The following is a 24,011-nucleotide window of genomic DNA, read 5'->3' as shown; positions in this document are numbered from 1 at the left end:
CTTGTTGAACTATTATCGCTGCAAATTTTTCTTGGTAAAGAAAAAAAGGGAATTTTTTAAATACGAAATACGAAAAATGTGACACATTTCTTCAGTTAAATTATTTTACGTGCAAGTACAAATTTCGCTTATGCGTTTTAATCATGATTTAACTTTATTTCCCAGTAAAGGTACCTCGCCCATGAAAGTTTCCTTATCTCTGTTTATCTATAAGTATTTACCCAGATAAAATAATTATTATATTGTTGGGACATTGTAGTGTTCCTCGTTTCTTATTTTTTTTTACGTTGAACTCATTAAAATCGACCAGTTTTAAAATGAATAGTAAAAAAACAGTTTCTATAAGTTTAGTCTTTTTGATCATAGTTTTTGTAAAGTCACAAGTAAGTTTTTAACTTTATTTTTTTATGATGTATTATATTTTACAGAAAAAGCATTTTGTGATCTTTTAAATATGAATTTTTTCACTCAATTGTTTTTAGTCTACATATAAAGCAGCTGTTGTAGAATTCTCACCACGAATTTCCGCATATAATCCCCAAGATTTACTTTTAGAAAACGCAGCATTTTATGTTGATTACATTGAAAACGCAGCTGAATTGGTAGGTTCATAAACAAAAGCGTAGGTACCCATACGTACTTACAGAATTGTTCACAATAAATAATAAATAGGTGTAAATTTACTAATGTATGAAGATAATAGGTATGTCTGTATTTGAAAATTAAATTTTATAATAAAGATAAGAGCATTAAAGAAGAAGAACATCACCAACCAAATACATATTATACTATTAGGCGCAGACGTTTATTAATCATTATATGCAAAACATACATAGAATTATTAGGAACTGATAAGATACCTTTATATTTAACAAACAATTACATCATTATTTACGAAAAACTTTAGGGCGTCGAAATTATAGTTTTTCCTGAAGATGGTCTAACAGGCTTAAATATATGGACAGCAGATGTAACATTTGAATCAATTGCAAAATACAGCACATTCGTACCTGAAATTAAAGACGAAATCGCACCTTGCGATTATAGCAGTGTAAATTATTACGCTAAGGTAAAGTTTTAGAGTAAAATAATTTTTGCAATCATTTTACAACTTTTTTTAGGCGCTAATTGATCTCTCCTGCTCCGCTAGGACCAACGGTATTTATACTGTAATAAACGTGTTAGAAAAGTCATTCTCTTCCGATAATTCAACGTTTTTATATAACACTGATGTTGTCTTTGATAGAAATGGAGTTGTAATTGCCAAGTAAGTAAGAAAAGGTACCTACTTCTTTTAAATTACCTCGAGGAAGTGGCCGCGTGCGATGGACCAGAATTCGTCCGTACCGAATTGGAGTAATTACCATATTTGCGGAAGTGATTTTTAAATCGCTTTTACGTCTATGTAATTTTTACCGTTTTAGCGTCTACTTTTTGGCACAGGAATTATTAACAAACACATTTAGCATTACGCAGTTGAAGCAATAAGAAATATTAATTTAAAATATTAGATGATAATGTTGAAGTTGTTCGTTTGTATTTTTAGATATCGTAAGGTTAACTTATTTAATGAGGCTTTTGTTACTCCTGGAAATACAACTGTGACTTTCCAAACAGATTTCGGTGTTACGTTTGCTATTTTCACTTGTTTTGATATACTCTTTAAAAACCCATCCGTAGATGTTCTTACTGATACCATCTCAGATGTAATATATCCGGTTGCTTGGTTCTCCGAAGTACCATTCTTGCAGGGTAAGTGGTATATGAACTTTTTTTTTTAATTAGCTAGTCTTTTTTCTAGAGATTAGTTTAATTTTTTATACGGCATATGGGTGCTGTCAGCACAGGGCAAAGTAGCATTACGTAAATGAAAGTTACTATCAGTAATTTCTTATGCTGAAGTGTACGGTGTGTTGCATACCTATTTACAAACAATTCTTTTAAATTTAATTTTTCAAACAATTTTTAACACAAAGAAAATGATTAAACAAAAAAGTGAATTTCGAACACTCGAAGCAACGGTGCTAACAGTTTCGAGCTCACAGTGACTGATAGGGAGGAAGAACTAGTTATACTATAAACAATTTTGAAAAGTGTGAAAATATAGTTGCTTAATTAAAAAAAATCGAATGAAATAAATGTCACATTCTGTACAACATAAATTGAGATTCATTGTCAATTTTTAACACTCTAAATAGTAAAGATAAAATTAATATTTTCAGCTCTTAGTATACAAGCGGGATATGCAAAAGCAAACGGAGTAAATCTGTTAGCTTCCGGCCTTTCGAATGCAACAAACGGAAATGGTGGTAGCGGTATTTACCTAGCAAACGGAACTATCACTGAAACTTACATATCGGCAGTTTCTGCTTCTAAAATGATTATACAGGATGTACCGATTTTGCCCAAAAGACAATCTTCCTGTCATGAGGTATTCTACTTATTTGTAATGCATATTATAGTAATTAGTTCTTTTTTCAATTTAGTGAGAGGCATATTTTCTTTTTTTTTATATATATAATGTTCTTATTTGCTGCATTTGTTATTTTAGAATATGTCTACTGTTTCCGGTATTGCTTCTCAACATGCAAGTTACTCAATCGGAGGTTTATCTTTATTTAAGTTAATGGTAGAAGATTTAAGCAATTATACCACTCACAGTTTGAATTTAACTCAAAATTATTCGTCAACTACGATTTGTAGCGAAGGTAGCTCTTTTTGCTGTACGTTTAATGTTACGATTAATTTAGATACAGCAAGTGCCACCAATGTAGTTTACAAGTAAGTTAATTAATACGCCTAAATTTTAATCTTTATTTTTGATGTGTAACATCTAACCACTCGGTATGTGCGTGTATGAGGCCATGAGAATAATTTCTTGAAAGCAACGGAAATGCGTTAGCGGAAGTTAAGGACGGAGGAGTGCGCATGATCATTGCTGCCTGCAGTTGGTGCTTGGTGAAGCAAAAAAAAAGGGAAAAGGAGAAATAAGGCACAACTTTCAACCTTTCAATCTGGTCTGGTGGTGAGAAGTTATTATTTTGCTCATTGCCGGTCTTGGATGTTACACATCATTAACAACTATTAGAATTTACATTTATTAATTTTATTTTTTATTTTTGCTCATTACTTAAACATTTCTTCAATATTAAGATTGGTGGCTTTTAATGGAAACAGAAAATTGGGTACATCGACCAGTGGAAATCAAATTTGTGGTGTTGTTGCCTGTCTAACTGATGACATTTTGTCGTGTGGACAAATACGAACTCTAGGGTCAATGATCGGAGTCAAATTTAATTCAATAATTATAACAGGGAATTTTGTAAATGCCCCTGCTGGACATACTTTACCATCCACGTTGACGTTTTCTTTGACTCCGATACAAAACTATCGTTACTGTAGGACAAGTGGTATTAATGAGGCTCAGGTTAATATGAATCTCACGAGTCCGCACGATTCCATTTTTGCATTTGGAATTTTTGGAAGGAGTTTTAAAAGAGATGGAGGCTCCGTTGGAAGAAGTATTGCTACATTTAATACTATATGTACAGTATCGGTCTTTTTCTTAACAGTTCTTACTGTTTTACAACAAAAAATTATCTCATAAGTTAAATTGTGCATAAAAACAGAAATTCCTATTTATTTTCATGCGCTCATCATTTAATATAACAATTGTATGTAAATTTATGAAAATTGCTTTTTTTTTTGNTTTCAGTATTAACATTTTCTACATGTACTCTTTCTTTTATCTTCTTCTTTTTGTCTTTCTTTTTTATAATTGTAGCGTCTTCATTTATCAATTCGGACTGTATTTTATAATTTTCCTGGTTACTTGCTTCATTCTCGTTACCCTTTTTATTTTTTTTACGGATTTCAGATTCTTCCTCAAAACTCATTTTATTGTTAACATTTTCTTCTGGACACTCTACTTTTTTCTTCTTGGGTAGATTTAAAATTACTAAATTATCATTAAATATTTTTTCAGTGGATTTTATATCTTCACTCTCTTCGCAAAATTTCTTCTTAGACTTTTTTGATGATGAAAGCAGCGTTTCATCAACATTCTTGCTTCGTTTATTCTTATTGGTTCCCGCTATCTCTTCAATAATTTCGTCTACTTTACAAGGTTGAAAAGCATGAACTGAAAGTTCCAACTCCTTTGACTTTGTGTTAGAAGTGAAGGTATTTGAATTGTTTCTTGAATTCTTTCGATACTTTTTACGTTTGTTAGAACAGTTGACGGTTTGCAAACTAGTGCTTAATAAGTTCTCATCTTTGTTAGAATCAGAGTCGCTTTCATAATTCAATGATAGATTCAGATAAATCTTTCGACTTCTGCTATTTACATTAGACGAAAACAAATCGACCACTTGTTCAACACGTTCACGAATTTCGTCAAAAGACAAATTTTCGCTTATCGATAACGAAGAACGCTTTTTTGTCTTTTTCGGTGATGTTTTGATTTCGTCAGCTTGTTGTAAAGTTGTAAAAATTTCTGGTTTGTTTGTATCTGCTGGCGGAAGCTCGGTCAATTTATATAATGCTGAACTGTCTTCAACCATTTGTTCATCATCAATTATAGTTATTTCAGTTGTTTGTTGAGGTAAACCTTGTTCTTTTGAATCTGACAAACTATGTGAATTTGTCGCGCCTACTTTGGCGTTTTCTGGTAATGATTCATCGCTTTCATCGACCTGAATTATTCGACACCACTTCCCTTTAGCCTTTTGTAATTTTTTACTCTTAATTTCTTCTTCTGTTGCATCGATTTTACTATTTCTCTGATTCTTGATTTTATTTTCGTCCAAATCATATTCCTCACCAGAAAGTAATTCGCTTGAAACATCGTCATCGATAAAAGAATCGTCAAACGAATCGTCGTCAGTCTCCTTTTCATCAGCGCTAGAATAACCAATGGGTTCTCCTTCATCAACTATTTCGTTGCTATTATTTTCACTTTCATCTTCACCTTTAGCCTCTTCTGCGATATCATCCAAGTAATCAGTAACAGACGCTACATCTATATCACTATCACTTTTCTCTTGGTTATCATTAAATTTCTTGTTGATTAGATCACTCACTTTATTTTCTAACTGAATGTCAATGTTAAGTTGAGGAACAGTAATATGCGGGTGGGGTATTTTTGTCGTTGTTTCGTATTTAAATGTACTGACATCATGGCTTTTCTCTTCTTTATCATCGTTTCCGTTTAAAATATTTGAATTTTCTTTTTCTTTATTTACGTTTATATACTCCTCATTCGTTAACTCCCTCAAGTCTTCGTTTTTATTATCTTTAAAGTCATAATTTCTATCATCATTTGCTGCATAAACTTTATCTGTTTTGTTCAGTTTTTCATTGACCAGTACGGGTTTTATCTGTGTGATACTACGGTTCCTTTCTCTTTCGTTTTCTATTTCTATTTCAGAAATTCGTCCGTTTGAATATTTTGTTGGTGTTTCTTCATTCTGATGAATGATGATCTTCAAATTATCTTGGCTAAGATTTTCTCCTTTAAGCGGCACATTGTTTGTAGCTTCATATTCACATATTAATTTATTTTGACTAAACTCTCTTTCCTTTTGACCATCTAAATCACCTGCACTTTCTGCAAGACCCGCATCTTCTTTTATTGTGTTATCTATATTTTGCATAAATTTTTTATTTTTTGCAAGGGCTGTGAGGTAAACATTTTCGTTTATTTGCTTTGGTTCTTTAGAAGGCGATTTTATTAATAACTGTGAGGCATTGTCATCTAAATCTTCCAAAAGTGTATATTCATCAATATCCATAGGCTCACAAAGAGAATCTTTTATTGTTAAAGTACCATTTTTGTTTTCAATTGATGATTTTTCATGCACTGGTGATTGTTCAGGCGTTTTGGTTTTATTCATTTTACTGGGAGTACTTTTGGGAGTTTCTCCTTTCAATGAGGAATTATTATCATGGATAACTCTGTTCTTCATAGGTGAAACATTAGATAACACTAATTCACAAGTAGAATCTTTACCATTTGAAAGAGTAGTTTCTAATTTTTTTAAAGACTCGATACAATCATTGTTTTCAACTGTTTTAATTACAACAGATTTAAATGAATTTTCTGCAATTTTATTTTCAATCAAATCATCTTTAGCATAATTTTCTGATTTTTCAGTAGCGCATGTATCAAGTATATCATTTTCTTTATTTTCACTATTTTGTAGTTTATTTTCTTCAAAAATAATATCATTTCCATCTTCAGTATTAACATTTGTATCCTTGTTTAGTAGCCCTTGTATTTCAAATTGTTTGTCATTTAAATTTAAATTCTGTAAGCAAGACTGTTTTATAATGGGTTTTGAAATAACAACTGCTTCATCCAAATTTCTGGATGTACTTTCAACTTCCTTATCACAATCATCTCTTTCTTCATTTTCTTTTTCATTTTTATGCTGTACAACTTCGTTTATTGTTTCCATCTCTTTAATAGCTTCCAGTAGTTTTAGTTTTTCGGTCACAGAATAGTGTTTGGATCTACATTTAGTGGTTGGTTCTAAAGTTTCTTCTGATTTTTGTGGGGATCTACTCATAGATCTAGTTGATCTCCTAGTAAGTGGAGTTGAAGTTCGCTTCACATGATTTGCTGTTTTCTCTTCATTTGCACTTGATGTCGAATCTGGAAATAATTAATTAAATTTGGTTCATATGCACATATCTTCTTTTATTAATTACTTTTTAAAAGGGAGTAACATTAAAAATTAAAACTGAAAACAAACGTGTTTAAGACATCAGGCATTTTTTTTATCTAATGTATATAATAATGAATAAGCAGTTAAATCATATGCAGAAAAAGATGATTTTGTCTTTATTTTGTTAACAATGTACCTTTTCGTTTTCTGGTTGATGGAGTTTTATTTTCATTATTTGTAAAAACAGGGGTTGACCTTCCCGATTCCGAATTCTCGCCTGGCTCTTGAGACAAAGACAAACGTCGAGACTTTCTGGTTTCACTTGTCATGGTGGTCGTAGTTTTAGTGTCAGCTGAAGCTCTTCTCGTAACAACAGGAGCTGATGATTTTTGATTTTGTGCAATTCTACTTGATCTTCTGACAGGGGAAGCGATATCAACATTCTGCAGTAATTCTAATGTTGGAGTTTTTCGAGACATTTTGCTCTGATGATTCTACGGAAAAACTTTAATTTTGATTTTTATTTGATTACTCTCTCTTTACAAGAAGTAGCTTACCTAGTGGGTATAAATTATAATAAAAAGGCGTTTTTCACTTTTTAAAAGCCGTTTCTTTTACAGGCCGCACGTGTTGGTGAATTTCAAATACGACAATTCATCTATGAATTCTTCTGCAACCAATCCCAATCAGTTGTAGGGTATGTCAAAAACGTCAAAATCATGTCAGAATTGTCAAAATATAACGATGTTGCCAAATTAATTTTATTAATAGTTAGAAAGATACCGGTTGGCAACACTAGCGGTAAATTTAAAATGGTTTTTAAAATATGAAATCTTCTATTTTTAAAAATATCCAATAATAATAAGGTTTTCCTTTAATACAATTTCATTTTAAAGTAGTTTACAAACATCGTTTATTATTGTACGTTTTTTTATATTGTCAAAAGAAACGGTACAGTGTAAAAACAACAAGTCTAATTAACAATTATTCACAAAATATACCATCACATTTTGATATTTCATTTGTATGACTTTTACGATCAGTATACTTTATAATACAAAATTAGACTTTCAATTATAAAAGTACTGTTAATTATGAGAAACCCATAAAATACAAATCAAATCCTGTAAGTACTTGTTGAACTATTATCGCTGCAAATTTTTCTTGGTAAAGAAAAAAAGGGAATTTTTTAAATACGAAATACGAAAAATGTGACACATTTCTTCAGTTAAATTATTTTACGTGCAAGTACAAATTTCGCTTATGCGTTTTAATCATGATTTAACTTTATTTCCCAGTAAAGGTACCTCGCCCATGAAAGTTTCCTTATCTCTGTTTATCTATAAGTATTTACCCAGATAAAATAATTATTATATTGTTGGGACATTGTAGTGTTCCTCGTTTCTTATTTTTTTTTACGTTGAACTCATTAAAATCGACCAGTTTTAAAATGAATAGTAAAAAAACAGTTTCTATAAGTTTAGTCTTTTTGATCATAGTTTTTGTAAAGTCACAAGTAAGTTTTTAACTTTATTTTTTTATGATGTATTATATTTTACAGAAAAAGCATTTTGTGATCTTTTAAATATGAATTTTTTCACTCAATTGTTTTTAGTCTACATATAAAGCAGCTGTTGTAGAATTCTCACCACGAATTTCCGCATATAATCCCCAAGATTTACTTTTAGAAAACGCAGCATTTTATGTTGATTACATTGAAAACGCAGCTGAATTGGTAGGTTCATAAACAAAAGCGTAGGTACCCATACGTACTTACAGAATTGTTCACAATAAATAATAAATAGGTGTAAATTTACTAATGTATGAAGATAATAGGTATGTCTGTATTTGAAAATTAAATTTTATAATAAAGATAAGAGCATTAAAGAAGAAGAACATCACCAACCAAATACATATTATACTATTAGGCGCAGACGTTTATTAATCATTATATGCAAAACATACATAGAATTATTAGGAACTGATAAGATACCTTTATATTTAACAAACAATTACATCATTATTTACGAAAAACTTTAGGGCGTCGAAATTATAGTTTTTCCTGAAGATGGTCTAACAGGCTTAAATATATGGACAGCAGATGTAACATTTGAATCAATTGCAAAATACAGCACATTCGTACCTGAAATTAAAGACGAAATCGCACCTTGCGATTATAGCAGTGTAAATTATTACGCTAAGGTAAAGTTTTAGAGTAAAATAATTTTTGCAATCATTTTACAACTTTTTTTAGGCGCTAATTGATCTCTCCTGCTCCGCTAGGACCAACGGTATTTATACTGTAATAAACGTGTTAGAAAAGTCATTCTCTTCCGATAATTCAACGTTTTTATATAACACTGATGTTGTCTTTGATAGAAATGGAGTTGTAATTGCCAAGTAAGTAAGAAAAGGTACCTACTTCTTTTAAATTACCTCGAGGAAGTGGCCGCGTGCGATGGACCAGAATTCGTCCGTACCGAATTGGAGTAATTACCATATTTGCGGAAGTGATTTTTAAATCGCTTTTACGTCTATGTAATTTTTACCGTTTTAGCGTCTACTTTTTGGCACAGGAATTATTAACAAACACATTTAGCATTACGCAGTTGAAGCAATAAGAAATATTAATTTAAAATATTAGATGATAATGTTGAAGTTGTTCGTTTGTATTTTTAGATATCGTAAGGTTAACTTATTTAATGAGGCTTTTGTTACTCCTGGAAATACAACTGTGACTTTCCAAACAGATTTCGGTGTTACGTTTGCTATTTTCACTTGTTTTGATATACTCTTTAAAAACCCATCCGTAGATGTTCTTACTGATACCATCTCAGATGTAATATATCCGGTTGCTTGGTTCTCCGAAGTACCATTCTTGCAGGGTAAGTGGTATATGAACTTTTTTTTTTAATTAGCTAGTCTTTTTTCTAGAGATTAGTTTAATTTTTTATACGGCATATGGGTGCTGTCAGCACAGGGCAAAGTAGCATTACGTAAATGAAAGTTACTATCAGTAATTTCTTATGCTGAAGTGTACGGTGTGTTGCATACCTATTTACAAACAATTCTTTTAAATTTAATTTTTCAAACAATTTTTAACACAAAGAAAGTGATTAAACAAATTGTTCACAAAAGTGAATTTCGATCACTCGAAGCAATGATGCGAACAGTTTCTAGCTCACAGTGACTGATAGGGGGGAAGAACTAGTTTATATAAGATTTATTTTTAGGCTTTCTATCTTTACTCAAATGCTATGCCACTCAGAATCAGTTATCGGCTATGTAATTTCCCCCAATCAATCTACTATTAAATACCTGACCAACTTTACCACATGTTTTAATGGAACAAACATAATATGCATGTCTNACGGAACTATCACTGAAACTTACATATCGGCAGTTTCTGCTTCTAAAATGATTATACAGGATGTACCGATTTTGCCCAAAAGACAATCTTCCTGTCATGAGGTATTCTACTTATTTGTAATGCATATTATAGTAATTAGTTCTTTTTTCAATTTAGTGAGAGGCATATTTTCTTTTTTTTTATATATATAATGTTCTTATTTGCTGCATTTGTTATTTTAGAATATGTCTACTGTTTCCGGTATTGCTTCTCAACATGCAAGTTACTCAATCGGAGGTTTATCTTTATTTAAGTTAATGGTAGAAGATTTAAGCAATTATACCACTCACAGTTTGAATTTAACTCAAAATTATTCGTCAACTACGATTTGTAGCGAAGGTAGCTCTTTTTGCTGTACGTTTAATGTTACGATTAATTTAGATACAGCAAGTGCCACCAATGTAGTTTACAAGTAAGTTAATTAATACGCCTAAATTTTAATCTTTATTTTTGATGTGTAACATCTAACCACTCGGTATGTGCGTGTATGAGGCCATGAGAATAATTTCTTGAAAGCAACGGAAATGCGTTAGCGGAAGTTAAGGACGGAGGAGTGCGCATGATCATTGCTGCCTGCAGTTGGTGCTTGGTGAAGCAAAAAAAAAGGGAAAAGGAGAAATAAGGCACAACTTTCAACCTTTCAATCTGGTCTGGTGGTGAGAAGTTATTATTTTGCTCATTGCCGGTCTTGGATGTTACACATCATTAACAACTATTAGAATTTACATTTATTAATTTTATTTTTTATTTTTGCTCATTACTTAAACATTTCTTCAATATTAAGATTGGTGGCTTTTAATGGAAACAGAAAATTGGGTACATCGACCAGTGGAAATCAAATTTGTGGTGTTGTTGCCTGTCTAACTGATGACATTTTGTCGTGTGGACAAATACGAACTCTAGGGTCAATGATCGGAGTCAAATTTAATTCAATAATTATAACAGGGAATTTTGTAAATGCCCCTGCTGGACATACTTTACCATCCACGTTGACGTTTTCTTTGACTCCGATACAAAACTATCGTTACTGTAGGACAAGTGGTATTAATGAGGCTCAGGTTAATATGAATCTCACGAGTCCGCACGATTCCATTTTTGCATTTGGAATTTTTGGAAGGAGTTTTAAAAGAGATGGAGGCTCCGTTGGAAGAAGTATTGCTACATTTAATACTATATGTACAGTATCGGTCTTTTTCTTAACAGTTCTTACTGTTTTACAACAAAAAATTATCTCATAAGTTAAATTGTGCATAAAAACAGAAATTCCTATTTATTTTCATGCGCTCATCATTTAATATAACAATTGTATGTAAATTTATGAAAATTGCTTTTTTTTTTGGCAAATATCTATTAAGAAGTTTCATTACTTTATTCTTGTGTAATCCCTTCTTTAACAGAAGAATAGTTTCTCATTTTTTTTTGTAAAATATGTATCTATTAATATACTTATCATTTTATTTGTAATTAGAAATTCAACAAGTTATAGATAAATTTATTTATTGATTTTATTTGCGTATACTATTTAATTCAAACGTAAAAATAGATTGTGATAAAAATGTTTGGATGCATTTTCTTTTTGTGGTTTTTATATAGCCACTACAACACGGCTTGCTTTTTCGTGTATCATACAATAAACACAACCTATTATCTATGATTTTGGTGCTTCATAGATTAAAAGTTCTGTTAAGTTAATTCGCAACACACCGACCGACACTACTGAACCACTATAATCAGTTATCTATGAATTAAGAACAAAAAAATCTGAATAACTGAAAATGCTCAAAGGCGCGCTTACAAAAAACAGATTACTTTGTCTAATAATAAAACAATTTATAAGTTCCAATTTGGCCCAATTGTAAGCAAAAACTAAAGGGAAGTAGGTGTACCATAGTGAAATTATAAAATTTGAAAATGTTGCCAGCGTTTTCATCACGTTTTCGACTGTTCAAAAAATATTATTCAAATAGGTACGCTTTCTTCGAAATCTACTCGTGTATATTATTAAACACATGTTATAGGTATGAAAATATTATTATTACTAATTATTTGAATTGCTCTACAAATACTTCAATTGATAAAGACGAAGAGGTGTATTTTAAAAAGCACAGTACAGAATGGTGGAATAAAATGGGTGACATGAAGCCTCTGCATTCAATGAATAAAGTGAGAGTACCGTTTATTAGAAATGGGTTGATAAACACTGGATTAGTACAAAAAGATAATTTTAATAATGCAACCCCTCTGAAGGATTTGTTTATTTTGGATGTAGGATGTGGAGGTAACATTCCCATTCTTATCATATTTCATTTACGTATAGTCAATTTTGCAATAGGAGGCATTTTATCAGAAGCTATGGCCAGATTAGGGGCAAATGTGACTGGTATTGATGACACGAAAGATCTCATTGAAATTGCCACAAGTCATGCAGCATTAAAAAGTGACCTAAATAATTTGCAGTACATCAAAGGAACAATAGCAGATCATGCACAACAATCCAGTAACAAATATGATGCCGTGGTACTGTCTGAAGTAATAGAACATATAAAAGAAAAAGATAAATTTTTAGAGGCATGTGTAAATTGTATTAAACCTGGTGGTTCCATTTTTATAACAACAATTAGTAAAACAAACATCTCTTGGGCAGGTGCTATTGTATTTGCAGAACAATTTAAATTAATTCCTTCTGGAACACATCAGTGGGATAAATTTATTTTAACACATCATTTGCAACGGTTACTTGAGGATTGTAAGTTTTTATTTTTCATAATTCAGTACGGTTTATTGATATTAAAATAATGCTTTTCAGATAACTGTAGAACTTGTCTTATACATGGACTTGCTTACAATCCATTAATGAACTCATGGCACTGGACAAAAAATACAATGATAAATTATGCATTACATGCTGTAAAAGATGTTTAATTGAGTACATTTTGAAGTTTAGTTGATTTATTCCAAGTAAAAACGATGAAATTATTTCAAATAGTTAACTTTGCCGGACACTTGGTGAAATATTAAGAGATATTATAACGCTTATCGAGTTTCACAAAGAAAACTTGTTAATTGATTTGAATATTTTAGCTGTTATGTAATTTTAAGGTACAATTTAAAAAAACAAAAAACGAGGACAAATGCCTGCGGTAACATATAGGCAGGCAAATATATTCCTGTGTACGATAGGTTGCATAGTGAGTGTTCGTGAGTTGTTTCACACGACTGTAGATATACAGATCAGTGCGTCAGTGAAGTCCTATTATCTATGGCTGTGTATTTCAATCAATGATTCCAATTATCTGTGACCTAACCACCCGAAGTGGCCAATGATAATTGTCATCTGCAAGTGCATGTGGTTTTTAGTGCATTAGTTCGTTTATTTTTCGTTTTTCCTCGAAAAATAAACAATGGCAAAGGATTTATGAATGTGGCTTCAGTTGTGTGAGCTGCGCTTGTAAGACACGTTAACCATATATATACGTATGTATTGATAGATTGAAACTAAACTTAAAGTCAATAGTACACATAAAACTAACTAGATTCGTTAATATTGGGTTGTGCTTATATTGTTTTAAGCAATTTTTAGATTTTTGGGCATCTTTGCAATGTGATATAATGAATAAGTTTACAGAAACCAAAACCGAAATGAGTAATCAAGATTTTCGACTTTTTATAAACAACATAACAGGAAATATCAATGAAGATTCATTACATAAAAAATTGTCTCAATTTGGAGATATTTCTTCAATTGAAATAAAACTACGAAAGAATATCATTGGAAATCAAACACCAGCGTTTGCATACATTAATATTAACAGTACTCCTGAAAATATACAAAAGTGTAGGTGGTTAAACATTGTTTATTATTATTATTTTTCTATATATTTTACAGGTTTTGAGGATTTTTCAAGGCAAAAATTTGAAAATTCGTTCATTGACATATCAATTGCAAAAGAAAGTTTTATGGAAAGATTGAAACATGAGAGAGAAAAAAAGCATAATGGCAATGATCAAAAAACGAAAAGTGAAACTGAAACATTACAGAATGAAACTAGCTTAGTGCCTTTTAAAATACCTAAAGCCTGTTCAGTTATTAAATGTATATCTGAGAAAAATAATGTTAATTCTCATTTAAATTTATCAGAACAAAAGAGATTACATTCAGTATTACAAAAGAAAAAGGAATATCACTCCCAAAAACTGCTTCTACAAAATGCTTTGTCTAGGATTGTAAGTGTTCCAGCACTCACACTTTTTTTTTATTGTATTTGCCAATTTATATTTACATTGTACATATTTAACTGTACAAGTAAATAGATCACAGATGATAATAATAATTTTAAGGATTTAAATCCAAGATCAAACGTAATCTTTTATGAAAAAGAAGATTGCATGGCTAGTAATAAAGGAAATGCAAATGAATGGGAGAAAAAACAAAAAGACAAATTTCAACTTTTTACTGAGAATGATGATAATGAAACGAACAGCGAATGGTTTGAAGTTAAGGAGCACTTTGAGGGAATAAAAGGTCAAAAAGTAAATAATAAAAGAAAATAAGTTTTTTACTGAAATAAAAATTTTGTTTTTTTTTTTATTTTAGTTACTGAAACTGCAAAGTAGATATAAAAATGACCCCAGATTTTCAATGGACACTAGGTTCCTTGAAAATGACATTTCTGAGGCAAGGAATTTCGATGAGGAAGAAAGTAAAAAAGATATTTCAGTAATTGAAAATGATGCTGAAAAAGAGAGAATGGTGCAAATGCAAATTTTGGAGCAGGTTTTAAGCAAAGAAATTGCACCATCTACATATGCTAGTAGTTCTGAAGGGTATTAATTCAATTTGAATATTGAGGAAAAATAATGTATTTTTCAATTTGTAGTTCTAGCAAAATATTAAGTGGTATGTTTAGATATGATCCAGACCACAAAGATCATCTCAAATATGAAATCACACCTGTAACAGAAAAATATGGTAGAGATAAGAAAAAAGTTGATATTGAAACAGAGAATTTTACAGAAATTGAATATAAGGAAAAACCACAAGTTTCTAAGGAAAAATTTTATAAAGTCACTGCCAATCTAAAAGAAGCTTTATTTACTGGTCAACAATTCAGTATACTTAACACTTTTGGAGACCATTATGAAAATAGAAAGGATTGTAATATATAATATTAGCTATTGTTTAGGATGTGCAGTAATATTTCAATTTTAGATAATGAACAAAATGCAGCAAGTGTTTCAAAGAAAAAAAATAAAAAGGAAGGAATGATTATTAGTAATCTATTTGCATATGATTCATCAACTGACAGTGAAGATGAAAAAAAAAATGAAAACATTTTTACTGAAGATACAGGTTCATTTAAATCGCAAAAGCTTTGGGCCAAAAGTTTTTTTTTTCAAACTGATGATTACAGATTGCAAGGTGACTTCTATTATTTCATTTTATATTTTCATTTTATTATTTTTATTTGCGTTTTAGATGGACTTCATTTTGTGAAAAGATTGGATGTTAATGACGCAACGGATTTTGTGAAATCAAGACGGAAAATTAAAGAAGCTGTTAAAGCAAAAATGAAGAACAATCAAAAGAAATTTAGTCCATTCAAAAAGAAATTAGGCGAGACGAAACGAGTTAAGATAAAAAGAGCATTAAAGAAGTAGTTTTTAATTTTTGAAATAAAATACCTTTTTTTGTAAAATCAGTTTTTTTATTTATAGGCAATATGTTAACTTTCCTTATTTAATATGCTTAAAATAATGAAATTGTTGTGGAATAGTGTGTATTTTCAGAATTTATTTTACAAAAAATACCAATACATTTCTAAAACTACAGAAGATCGTCATTCATTATAATTACGAATTAATAAATCAAAAACATATATAAACTCAATTACAAATAGGTATGTTTGTCAAAGAGCTTATCAATAAGTCATACTAGTAATTTCTAAATACCAGAGCTATTTTAAACAGCAAATTTTAATTAGAAAGCAAAGCAAATGCCCTTGTAATTTTTCTGAGAAGAAACAGCAAGTTTCTATTGTTTTTAAGTTCAGAATTGCTCAAAATATATTCTAAAAATCACTGTATAATCTTTTGTTTTATAAAAAAAATACTTAATTATGGCAATTAATCTTTTGCTGGTACTTCAATAACTCGTGGTTTATCAATTATACGAGCAGTGCGGTTCCCTTTCTCCACGATTCCGATAATCCAGGCTTGGTATCCTTCTTGTTTCTCAATATCCTTGCAATATGCTGCAGCTTGTTCTCGTGGCAAACAAATTAATAGACCTCCCGAAGTCTCCGCCGAATGTCCTTGCAATAATTGGAACATATTCCCACAAGCTTTTGCTACAGCAGCCATTTTTGCAATTACAGGCAAATTATGAATAACGAAAGACACTTCGTTTTTCTGGTGAGATGCCAGGGTCTGTGCATGTCCCAATAAACCAAAACCAGTTACATCTGTTGCACCATGAGCATTGTATTTGTGCATTAAACGACTTGCCACACGATTTAACCTTGCCATTGAATCCATTGCTCTGTGATAAGCTTTTCGCACATCTTCTTCGCTTACAACTAACTTGATACGATTCCAACGTTCTGGCTGATCTAACCATTGGTGAGCATTAACTGCAACCTATAGAAAAATTGATTTCTTCTTTAATCCTTTTAAATATAACAGACAAATGAAATAAATAAAGAATACAATTATTTAAATGCTACTGAAAACAACCTCCAAAAATATACACATTAATAAAATAGCATAGATGTTTACTGCATTATATTGATATAGATCTCTCACCTGTGTTCCCAATGGCTTTGTCAAGACGAGAACATCGCCAACAACAGCATTATCTGGTACAATATACTCATTGGGCTGACAAACCGTTGAAGCAACACCACCAATAGTACACCAAGGATTAACAACTGTCTGTCCTCCTGTAACTGTTGTACCAGCTTCCAAGGCAGCATCTTTAAAGCCTCTCATAATTAGTGGAATAACCACATCCCTTTCTTTTTCCGTCATTTTTGTGCTTACTCCAAGCAGCATGAGCATATTATCACACTCTGTAACTCCCATTGCGTATAAGTCACTCAAAACATTGGCACAAGCAATTTTGCCCATCATATAAGGGTCATCCACCAATGGGTAAAAAAAATCAGTAGTTTGCACCAAACATAAACCTCCATGCCGAAGAGGTGTTACCGAGCAATCAAGTCCAATGCCGATTCTTGGAATTGCCATATGAATGAAATGTGCATGTTCTTGATCTGCAGCATTTTGATAATCTTGTTGGAGACCTTCTACCAGTTTATTGAGAACTTCTTGCGGTACTTTGCAACCTCTACCCTTCAAATCTGCAAATCTTGTGAGTCTAAAACTTGCCTCCAAATCGTGAGCTAGAGGGTCAAAAGGCCGGCGAAGAGCTAAAGCATTTGGATTTGCTCCTAGTTCTAACTGTACACTACCCAAGGCGTCTTGCTGAACGCCAGTAACTTGATGGTAGTCACCCATACTAGATTTACAAAACAGTTATACCAGAATTATGGACGAACTGAATCGGTAAAACCACCAAACTCGACCGTCTACAGGTATATGCCGTCTACTGACGCTTACAAAATGGCGACCGTCCTTCCTGCGGTTCTCAACCCGAAAGTTCGATGAGCATGATAATTTTGAGATACCGTCCGATTGGTTAGAGAAAGACGCAGTATTAACCAGCAGTCGTCAATTTTTTATTCTACACTTTTTGGTTTAGTTTGGTTCAGTTTGGTTTATTTGACGAGACAACCTGAAAATTGTAGTACAATAATACATAACACAATAAATATTAAAACATTTCATACGTACCCTTTTAGTCTAAGGATCATCTTAACTACTTTTTTTATGTTTATTCTAAACATAAACGTTATAGGTGCTTATAAATATAAATACATATTTTGGGCTTGTTTAAGAAAACTATTAAGAACAAAGAATCCTAAAAAAAAGTGCTAGTGCGTTACTTTACAATCTTCACATGGAATCGACTGTATGTTAAGTTAGTGATCCAGAAAATGGATCTACCGTTGTGTGGTCCGGATTGTATATTGTAATATGTTAAGAGAATTTATATTTTAGAAGTCTCTTATGTATCTCTGTATATCTATTATCTATGCTCTTATTAATTATCTATAACATAAACATCTATGTGTATTAATGAGAATCTATGATATGATTCATGATTAGTGACGGATTAATGAGTCCTCGAGTCCCTGATAAGTAGCAGATATAAAATTAAAGTTATCCCTTGTTTATGCCTTGTTTTATGATATAGTGTTCATTAAAAGTGTTACAGGTAGTTTGAAATCTTCTTATCTTGTAGTCTGTGAATGTTCGCAATCGTTTATTATTTGCTATTTAAATATGTTACAAGAAGATTCTAATGGAGATGCTTCCTTTGAAATTATAGAAAAAAATGTTACTGAAAAAGCAGGTAATTATTTATTAAAGAAACAAATTCGTATAAATATGATATAATTCCAGCTCCGGTTGTAAACAACAGTGCATCTAGTGGAAATTTATTATCTAACGTACCACCTCCGTTGGTCCTCCCCAGTTTTTTTCAAACACCTATATTACCATCAATTACAACTTCTGCCGCAAGTCAAGTTCAAGTTGCTATTGCATCTTCAGCAACATCACTCACACAAACAAATACAAAGCAACCAACAGTTTTATTAGTCGATAATTCCCCTAAGGTTTCTAATAACAGATTCTGTCCAACAGAATTTAGGCAAGTGAATTTGTATTTTGTTGTTAATAGGAGTATAAAAATGCTCTTAAGTTGGTGACTATTACTAAATAACGTTTTTAGTGCAGCAATTCCTCCAACCAAAGGGATTCAACATGGTATTCCTGAATCATCAACATATAGTTCTATTACAACTGATTCTGTCACAGAATCCAATTCTAACACTTTAGATACATTTTCAAAGGAAGAAGAATCTGTAGGAATATTGGGATGGGTAAAAGGGGCTGTATCGAATGGTGGCATATTTTATAAAGTAGCAGAGAAAGCTAAAAGCTCAGTTGATTCTGTGATAACTACATTAGATCCACAAATGAGAGAATATATTTGTATGTAAATTTTTAAATTGAATTTACTTTGTTAATCTCTTTAGCAAATTGAAGAAAATAATAGTGTTATTCATTTCAGATTCAGGAGGTGATCTGGACATTTTAGTAGCTTCTACACAAGAAGATAAAATTAGTGCTGTTCGAGAAGCATTTCAGTCAGTTTTTGGAAAAGCCACTGTAGAGTAAGTATATATTGAATAGGTTTTAAGGTTGTTGCTCAAAATTATAACTTGAATTTTGCAGAGGAGTATCAGTTAAAGTTACAAATGTAGCAGTACAACCTATAGGATTTGAAGAAGGTCTTAAAGGGGCAGATGAGAGGATTCAGTATGTATACAAAGATCCTAAAATACAGCCTGTACCTGTGGTTGCAGTTGAAGGTTTTATTGTTAAATTTGAAGATGACAGGTAAATTTATTTAAAAAAAAAGCAATAACACTTAAAAACATTACATATTAATTACATAATTGGTATGTTACAGGTGGTATGAATTAGCAGTTGTTTTATTAAAAGATCCTATAAGGCAATTGTCTTTACATACTTACACACAAATGACTCCTATTCCTTCAGAAATTGTGGCTTTAGCACAAGAAAGTACTCCACAAGACTATCCCTTAAGAGAAACTGGATTGTCAGTAACTATTGGCAGTATTATGGCTGAAAATTTGGGTGTAAGTGTAAAATTTTGCTTTAAAATGAATCATATCAAATCACGATTTCAGGTAAATCACAATAAGTGGCATCACGCATTAACTGGCGTTCATAGACGAGAAATGATATTATTGGCTGGGAAGGCTATTGCTAATTTGTACAGGAACTGCAGGCAGGTTTGAAAATTAACAGTAATACATTTGACTTATTGTATAACAAAGTAACACGAAAAAAATTATTTAGGGTTTATTTGCAACTGCTGCATATCTTTAATTGAAATTAAAAATAAATATACAATAATAATGTTCAATTCACATATTTATAGCATGGTCAATTTGGAGTTATTGGGTTCAAAAGCAATTAACTTTAATTAACACTGTATATAACAGTAAGTTTACATATAAAGCAGTTGTTGACTTATTTATTGTTTAAAAGAAAATTCGTTAGTGATAATATGATATGGGAAGGGTAAATAGGCCTGCTGGCATTTCTACGTTAGATGAAGCTTCATGGTAACTAATTGTATTTCCTGTAATATTGTGGTCCTTCCAAAATGTCAACATTAAGGTAGACATATTGTGACTCCAGGCCTAAATAACAATAAGTATGTAAATATAAACAAAGGGCACAAATATAAAACACATTTATGTATATACTAGTTCAGAGTGTTCTATCCAAAGACGTTCGAGATTGTTCTTGTAATTTTTAGCTAATTTTTTTGCTATTTTTAGTATTTTCACACTTTTGTCTTCTTTATTCCTTATCAAACTGAAGTAGGCCTTCAAATGATAAAACCTTTAAGAATGACGTATTAAAAACAAAACAAAACGTATAATTCAGAGATTACCATACCTTGGCAGCACTAATTTAAAATTTTTGGTCGTGCATTTGATGCAGGCGATTAATTTTTTTACTTCTTTGTATGCTTTAGCGGTAGCAGTAACATTTCTACAATCCATTTTGCCCACTATGTATATTAATAGGCCCTCCAAGAGATATAGTGATGAAATCATGCTGATTATTGAATCATTCTTTTCTATCATAATAAGTTTATGAATCTTTATGTACCAGATACTTGCAGAATTCCAACGGTCATTCCTTAGGCACCTGTTAAAAAAATATCAGTGTTTGGATTTTCTGAAGAAAAAAAAGTAATTTACCAAAGCCATGCGGCAATATAAAAGCATTTTTCTGCTTCTGGATCTCTGACAGTTAACAGGGTTTCTCCACCAATGTCATAAAACGTTTTACATTGCTCATATGTTACGTAGGTGTAGCCTGTCTCAAGGTTAAATATTAAACTAAGAGTAAAATACCAAACCATTCCTAAAAATATATAGAAAAAGAATGTGAAATGAATTACTAATTGTAAGCTTACCTGTACTGTCGGTGTCTTCTGTTGCATAATAATGTAAATCATTTAACAAAGTGGTAACATCAATTAACCTTTGTGTAGCAAGTAGACAAAATACCATGGTCGGAAGTATTTTCAAAATAACGAAAGTTGCATGAACATTCACCCCGAGTCTGTTTATTATATAGCCCATATGCAAAGCTTCGTCAATGTCTGATCTCATTATCCTTATAACAACGTGAAATTGATGTCGAAATAGGTATATTTTTTTATTTTTATTATTTTTTTTGTTTACTAAAGTTTATATAAATATGATATAATTCCAGCTCCGGTTGTAAACAACAGTGCATCTAGTGGAAATTTATTATCTAACGTACCACCTCCGTTGGTCCTCCCCAGTTTTTTTCAAACACCTATATTACCATCAATTACAACTTCTGCCGCAAGTCAAGTTCAAGTTGCTATTGCATCTTCAGCAACATCACTCACACAAACAAATACAAAGCAACCAACAGTTTTATTAGTCNTTATTACTATCAAAAATATCAGATTAAATAGTTTTCATGAACGGTAAATTAGTTAGTTGCTTTGTAAAGATAAGTTACATAATAGTAGGCTAAAATCTTGGGAACCACATGGATTAGTATATCCATTCTTCTGATTGCCCAACACTATTACAATTAATTTTATCTCGAGTTCCCGGGTGAGTATTATGTGGTTCCCAAGATTTTAGCCTACTATTATGTAACTATGCTCAGACTAGAGCAAAAAAATGCTGGAACTACTAGCAACTAACGTGTAATCATGATTAAACCTAGTCATCTCTGTACCTAACTTAAATGATATTATTCACAGAAAACGATGTTGAACTTATTTAATCCTATTGGAATCAAACAAGGTGTTAGGGGATCAAATAACAGAACCATAAATTAATAATGACCGTACTAAACTATTGTAGAGTACAACTAACGTATTAACATTTCTAAATTCCTTGGAACTTGTAAATAAATATAAGTTTTTCATAGAATTATTTACATACAAAATATAAAAACGCATTACCTAGGCATTAAAAAATACATAAATTAGTCATCTCAATAATTAACATAAACAATCCCCTAAATAAAGTGTAATGAAAGGAAATAAAGAGAAACCTGTAAAGAAAAAAGCTAACCTGGCACAAAATATTGACGCATAGAGTTTGCAAACCGCTTTTAATTCTCTAATTTCCATCGTGATACCCTTCTTTCTATGACATAAACGCAAGGCGTGAACTTCTAAAATTTTTATAATCTTTACTTTACCAATACGACAGTACACTTCAATCACATTCGCAAACGCAACGCATATTTTATAGAAGTCGGTGTTTGCAGAAAGAGCTTTGTTCAAGCTCCATGTAGTAGCCAGTTCCGCGTGATTCCAAAGATTCAAATTCTAAAAGCAGAAGAGAGTAAAATTAAGATCATTACAGAAATGGAAACTTGTTACCATGTACACCTCACAGATTAAAGATAGACATTCAGAAAATTTATTACAAAATTCTGCATCATACCCTTGCGCGGACCCAAAGAGAAACGTGGGACTAAAGTATAAACCAAAGTTTTGTTTCATTTTTAATGTAAACATCTTTCTACCTCTTGCAAGTTTGCTTCGAGGAAATTGGTACCCTGAAATAATAGGAAAAACTTCATAAAATCCGGAATAAAGTTTTTTCGTAATAGAGTGAATTAGAAAATCAGCTTTTACCGTTTTTAAAGAAATATTACGTTAGTGCTATAAAAACACGTTTTTCCTTTGCCACATTACCAAGTTTATCTAAATTTTACCTTTTAACGAATCAATATATATAACGAGCTTTTTATAATATACAAAATATAGAGTATACCGTAACAGCAAAGAGCCTCATTTAAATTTTCATAAGCTTCATTGATTTGCCCCGAGTCTAAATGGGCAGCGCCTGTAAGAGTTTTAATTTGTCCATATATGATAGGGACATGCCAGTTATTTTTTTCATTGTTATCTTCCAATTGTACTCTTTCCTAAAATTATTCCTAATGAGTTTTGTTTTTTCTTCAAAGGAATGCTTCAATTATGATCATTTTAAAATTTCACCGTTATAAACATTTCCGCGTCTTTCAATGTTTTAAGAGCTTGAGGCAAATTTTGAAGTTCCACGCACAAATTTGCATATTCCAAGAGGGCCTGTATCAATTTTTCGTATTCACCTAAATCAGTACTTGTGTATATGCATTTAAAAAAACCGTTTTAATTTCGACGAACACTCACCAGCTTCTCTACAGTGCTCTAATATTTGAATGTACATGTTGTCTAAAATATGACTACACTGGCAACTACTAAAGTCTGTGAACGAAAATGTTCTAGTTAAGGAAAACCTTTTACTTAGTTTTTTTACAAGGTTGACTCCAAAATTGCTTTCTATCAAAAAATCATCTGAAATTACAAAAAAGCGCTAATTATGCTTTACAGGGAATAAAATAAGTTTCTCTTTTTTTACTGCTTCCTGAACTTCCATCGAAAAGTCTTTGTAAATTTCTTGATTCTATAGAATTAACAAGTGAGGAATGTTTTGAGCTTTGTCTTCTAGGTTGAGTTCGATAAACATTGGTCTTTTTGTGATCATTCTTTCGAAATGCAATTAAATCCTACAAAATTGTTTTATTTTTTTATATACATATAAAATAAGTAAATAAGAAATTTAATCACTACGTTGAAATGCTTACACTTTCTATCCGTGTCCCGAGAATATTATAGAAAAATCCTCGTCCGCATGAAATGCACCATCTTGTCTGTTTTT

At 31.4% G+C, this 24,011-nt stretch overlaps 9 protein-coding genes across 14 annotated transcripts in view; 6 read left to right on the top strand and 3 right to left on the bottom strand.

Moving 5' to 3' along the window:
- The first annotated feature begins 233 nt into the window (after positions 1-233).
- LOC112905212 (vanin-like protein 1) lies at positions 234-3,696 on the top strand. The gene is made up of 8 exons (XM_025977180.1): positions 234-383; positions 483-602; positions 908-1,069; positions 1,122-1,267; positions 1,547-1,752; positions 2,223-2,431; positions 2,552-2,781; positions 3,154-3,696. The coding sequence occupies exons 1-8, from the start codon at positions 318-320 to the stop codon at positions 3,605-3,607; spliced, it is 1,593 nt and encodes a 530-aa protein (XP_025832965.1). The 5' UTR covers positions 234-317; the 3' UTR covers positions 3,608-3,696.
- LOC108743288 (MATH and LRR domain-containing protein PFE0570w-like) lies at positions 3,657-7,464 on the bottom strand. The gene is made up of 3 exons (XM_025977184.1): positions 7,226-7,464; positions 6,865-7,173; positions 3,657-6,655 (listed from the first exon to the last, which is right to left on the bottom strand). The coding sequence occupies exons 2-3, from the start codon at positions 7,145-7,147 to the stop codon at positions 3,657-3,659; spliced, it is 3,282 nt and encodes a 1,093-aa protein (XP_025832969.1). The 5' UTR covers positions 7,148-7,173; positions 7,226-7,464.
- Positions 7,465-8,032: 568 nt separating this feature from the next.
- Positions 8,033-9,625, top strand: LOC112905214 (vanin-like protein 2). Its single transcript, XM_025977183.1, has 5 exons — positions 8,033-8,184; positions 8,284-8,403; positions 8,709-8,870; positions 8,923-9,068; positions 9,348-9,625. Exons 1-5 carry the CDS (start codon positions 8,119-8,121, stop codon positions 9,580-9,582), a joined length of 729 nt encoding a protein of 242 aa, XP_025832968.1. The 5' UTR covers positions 8,033-8,118; the 3' UTR covers positions 9,583-9,625.
- A 419-nt stretch (positions 9,626-10,044) lies between these two features.
- Positions 10,045-11,487, top strand: LOC112905213. Its single transcript, XM_025977182.1, has 3 exons — positions 10,045-10,139; positions 10,260-10,489; positions 10,862-11,487. Exons 1-3 carry the CDS (start codon positions 10,086-10,088, stop codon positions 11,313-11,315), a joined length of 738 nt encoding a protein of 245 aa, XP_025832967.1. The 5' UTR covers positions 10,045-10,085; the 3' UTR covers positions 11,316-11,487.
- Positions 11,488-11,791: 304 nt separating this feature from the next.
- LOC108743297 (ubiquinone biosynthesis O-methyltransferase, mitochondrial) lies at positions 11,792-13,054 on the top strand. 2 transcript variants are annotated; one of them, XM_018478818.2, is made up of 4 exons: positions 11,792-12,044; positions 12,096-12,355; positions 12,395-12,823; positions 12,884-13,054. In XM_018478818.2, exons 1-4 carry the CDS (start codon positions 11,989-11,991, stop codon positions 12,997-12,999), a joined length of 861 nt encoding a protein of 286 aa, XP_018334320.1. In that variant the 5' UTR covers positions 11,792-11,988; the 3' UTR covers positions 13,000-13,054. The 2 variants fall into 2 exon arrangements, with proteins under 2 accessions (XP_018334320.1, XP_018334321.1); XM_018478819.1 differs by having other exon boundaries at positions 11,798-12,044; positions 12,410-12,823.
- Positions 13,055-13,380: 326 nt separating this feature from the next.
- Positions 13,381-15,773, top strand: LOC108743293 (nucleolar protein 8). 5 transcript variants are annotated; one of them, XM_018478813.2, is made up of 8 exons: positions 13,381-13,551; positions 13,703-13,912; positions 13,964-14,301; positions 14,416-14,607; positions 14,672-14,901; positions 14,955-15,232; positions 15,287-15,496; positions 15,554-15,773. In XM_018478813.2, the coding sequence occupies exons 2-8, from the start codon at positions 13,717-13,719 to the stop codon at positions 15,733-15,735; spliced, it is 1,626 nt and encodes a 541-aa protein (XP_018334315.1). In that variant the 5' UTR covers positions 13,381-13,551; positions 13,703-13,716; the 3' UTR covers positions 15,736-15,773. The 5 variants fall into 5 exon arrangements, with proteins under 5 accessions (XP_018334315.1, XP_018334316.1, XP_018334313.1 ...); XM_018478814.2 differs by having other exon boundaries at positions 13,696-13,912; XM_018478811.2 differs by having other exon boundaries at positions 13,658-13,912.
- A 67-nt stretch (positions 15,774-15,840) lies between these two features.
- LOC108743295 (selenide, water dikinase) lies at positions 15,841-17,592 on the bottom strand. Its single transcript, XM_018478816.1, has 2 exons — positions 16,879-17,592; positions 15,841-16,713 (listed from the first exon to the last, which is right to left on the bottom strand). The coding sequence occupies exons 1-2, from the start codon at positions 17,590-17,592 to the stop codon at positions 16,201-16,203; spliced, it is 1,227 nt and encodes a 408-aa protein (XP_018334318.1). The 3' UTR covers positions 15,841-16,200.
- Positions 17,593-18,217: 625 nt separating this feature from the next.
- Positions 18,218-20,265, top strand: LOC108743296 (protein PRRC1). The gene is made up of 8 exons (XM_018478817.2): positions 18,218-18,550; positions 18,601-18,850; positions 18,932-19,194; positions 19,274-19,376; positions 19,438-19,602; positions 19,676-19,865; positions 19,917-20,017; positions 20,171-20,265. Exons 1-8 carry the CDS (start codon positions 18,481-18,483, stop codon positions 20,217-20,219), a joined length of 1,191 nt encoding a protein of 396 aa, XP_018334319.1. The 5' UTR covers positions 18,218-18,480; the 3' UTR covers positions 20,220-20,265.
- The window catches only part of LOC108743287 (adenylate cyclase type 10), a gene marked incomplete at its 5' end in the record, with an annotated part of 25,864 nt that continues 22,104 nt past the window's right edge, over positions 20,252-24,011 (bottom strand). Inside the window, 12 exons of the mRNA XM_025977177.1 lie at positions 20,252-20,435; positions 20,502-20,640; positions 20,698-20,952; positions 21,006-21,171; positions 21,224-21,426; positions 22,371-22,630; positions 22,685-22,957; positions 23,029-23,235; positions 23,309-23,421; positions 23,483-23,647; positions 23,712-23,859; positions 23,938-24,003. Of these exons, the coding sequence (XP_025832962.1) occupies positions 20,289-20,435; positions 20,502-20,640; positions 20,698-20,952; positions 21,006-21,171; positions 21,224-21,426; positions 22,371-22,630; positions 22,685-22,957; positions 23,029-23,235; positions 23,309-23,421; positions 23,483-23,647; positions 23,712-23,859; positions 23,938-24,003 (2,142 nt within the window). The remainder of the gene's footprint in view (positions 20,436-20,501; positions 20,641-20,697; positions 20,953-21,005; positions 21,172-21,223; positions 21,427-22,370; positions 22,631-22,684; positions 22,958-23,028; positions 23,236-23,308; positions 23,422-23,482; positions 23,648-23,711; positions 23,860-23,937; positions 24,004-24,011) is intronic.

This window comes from Agrilus planipennis, unplaced genomic scaffold, assembly GCF_000699045.2.
Source record: "Agrilus planipennis isolate EAB-ADULT unplaced genomic scaffold, Apla_2.0 scaffold422, whole genome shotgun sequence".
NCBI lineage: Eukaryota > Metazoa > Arthropoda > Insecta > Coleoptera > Buprestidae > Agrilus > Agrilus planipennis.
Note: the sequence above shows the minus strand (reverse complement) of the source record. Positions and strands in the feature narration are given on the sequence as shown.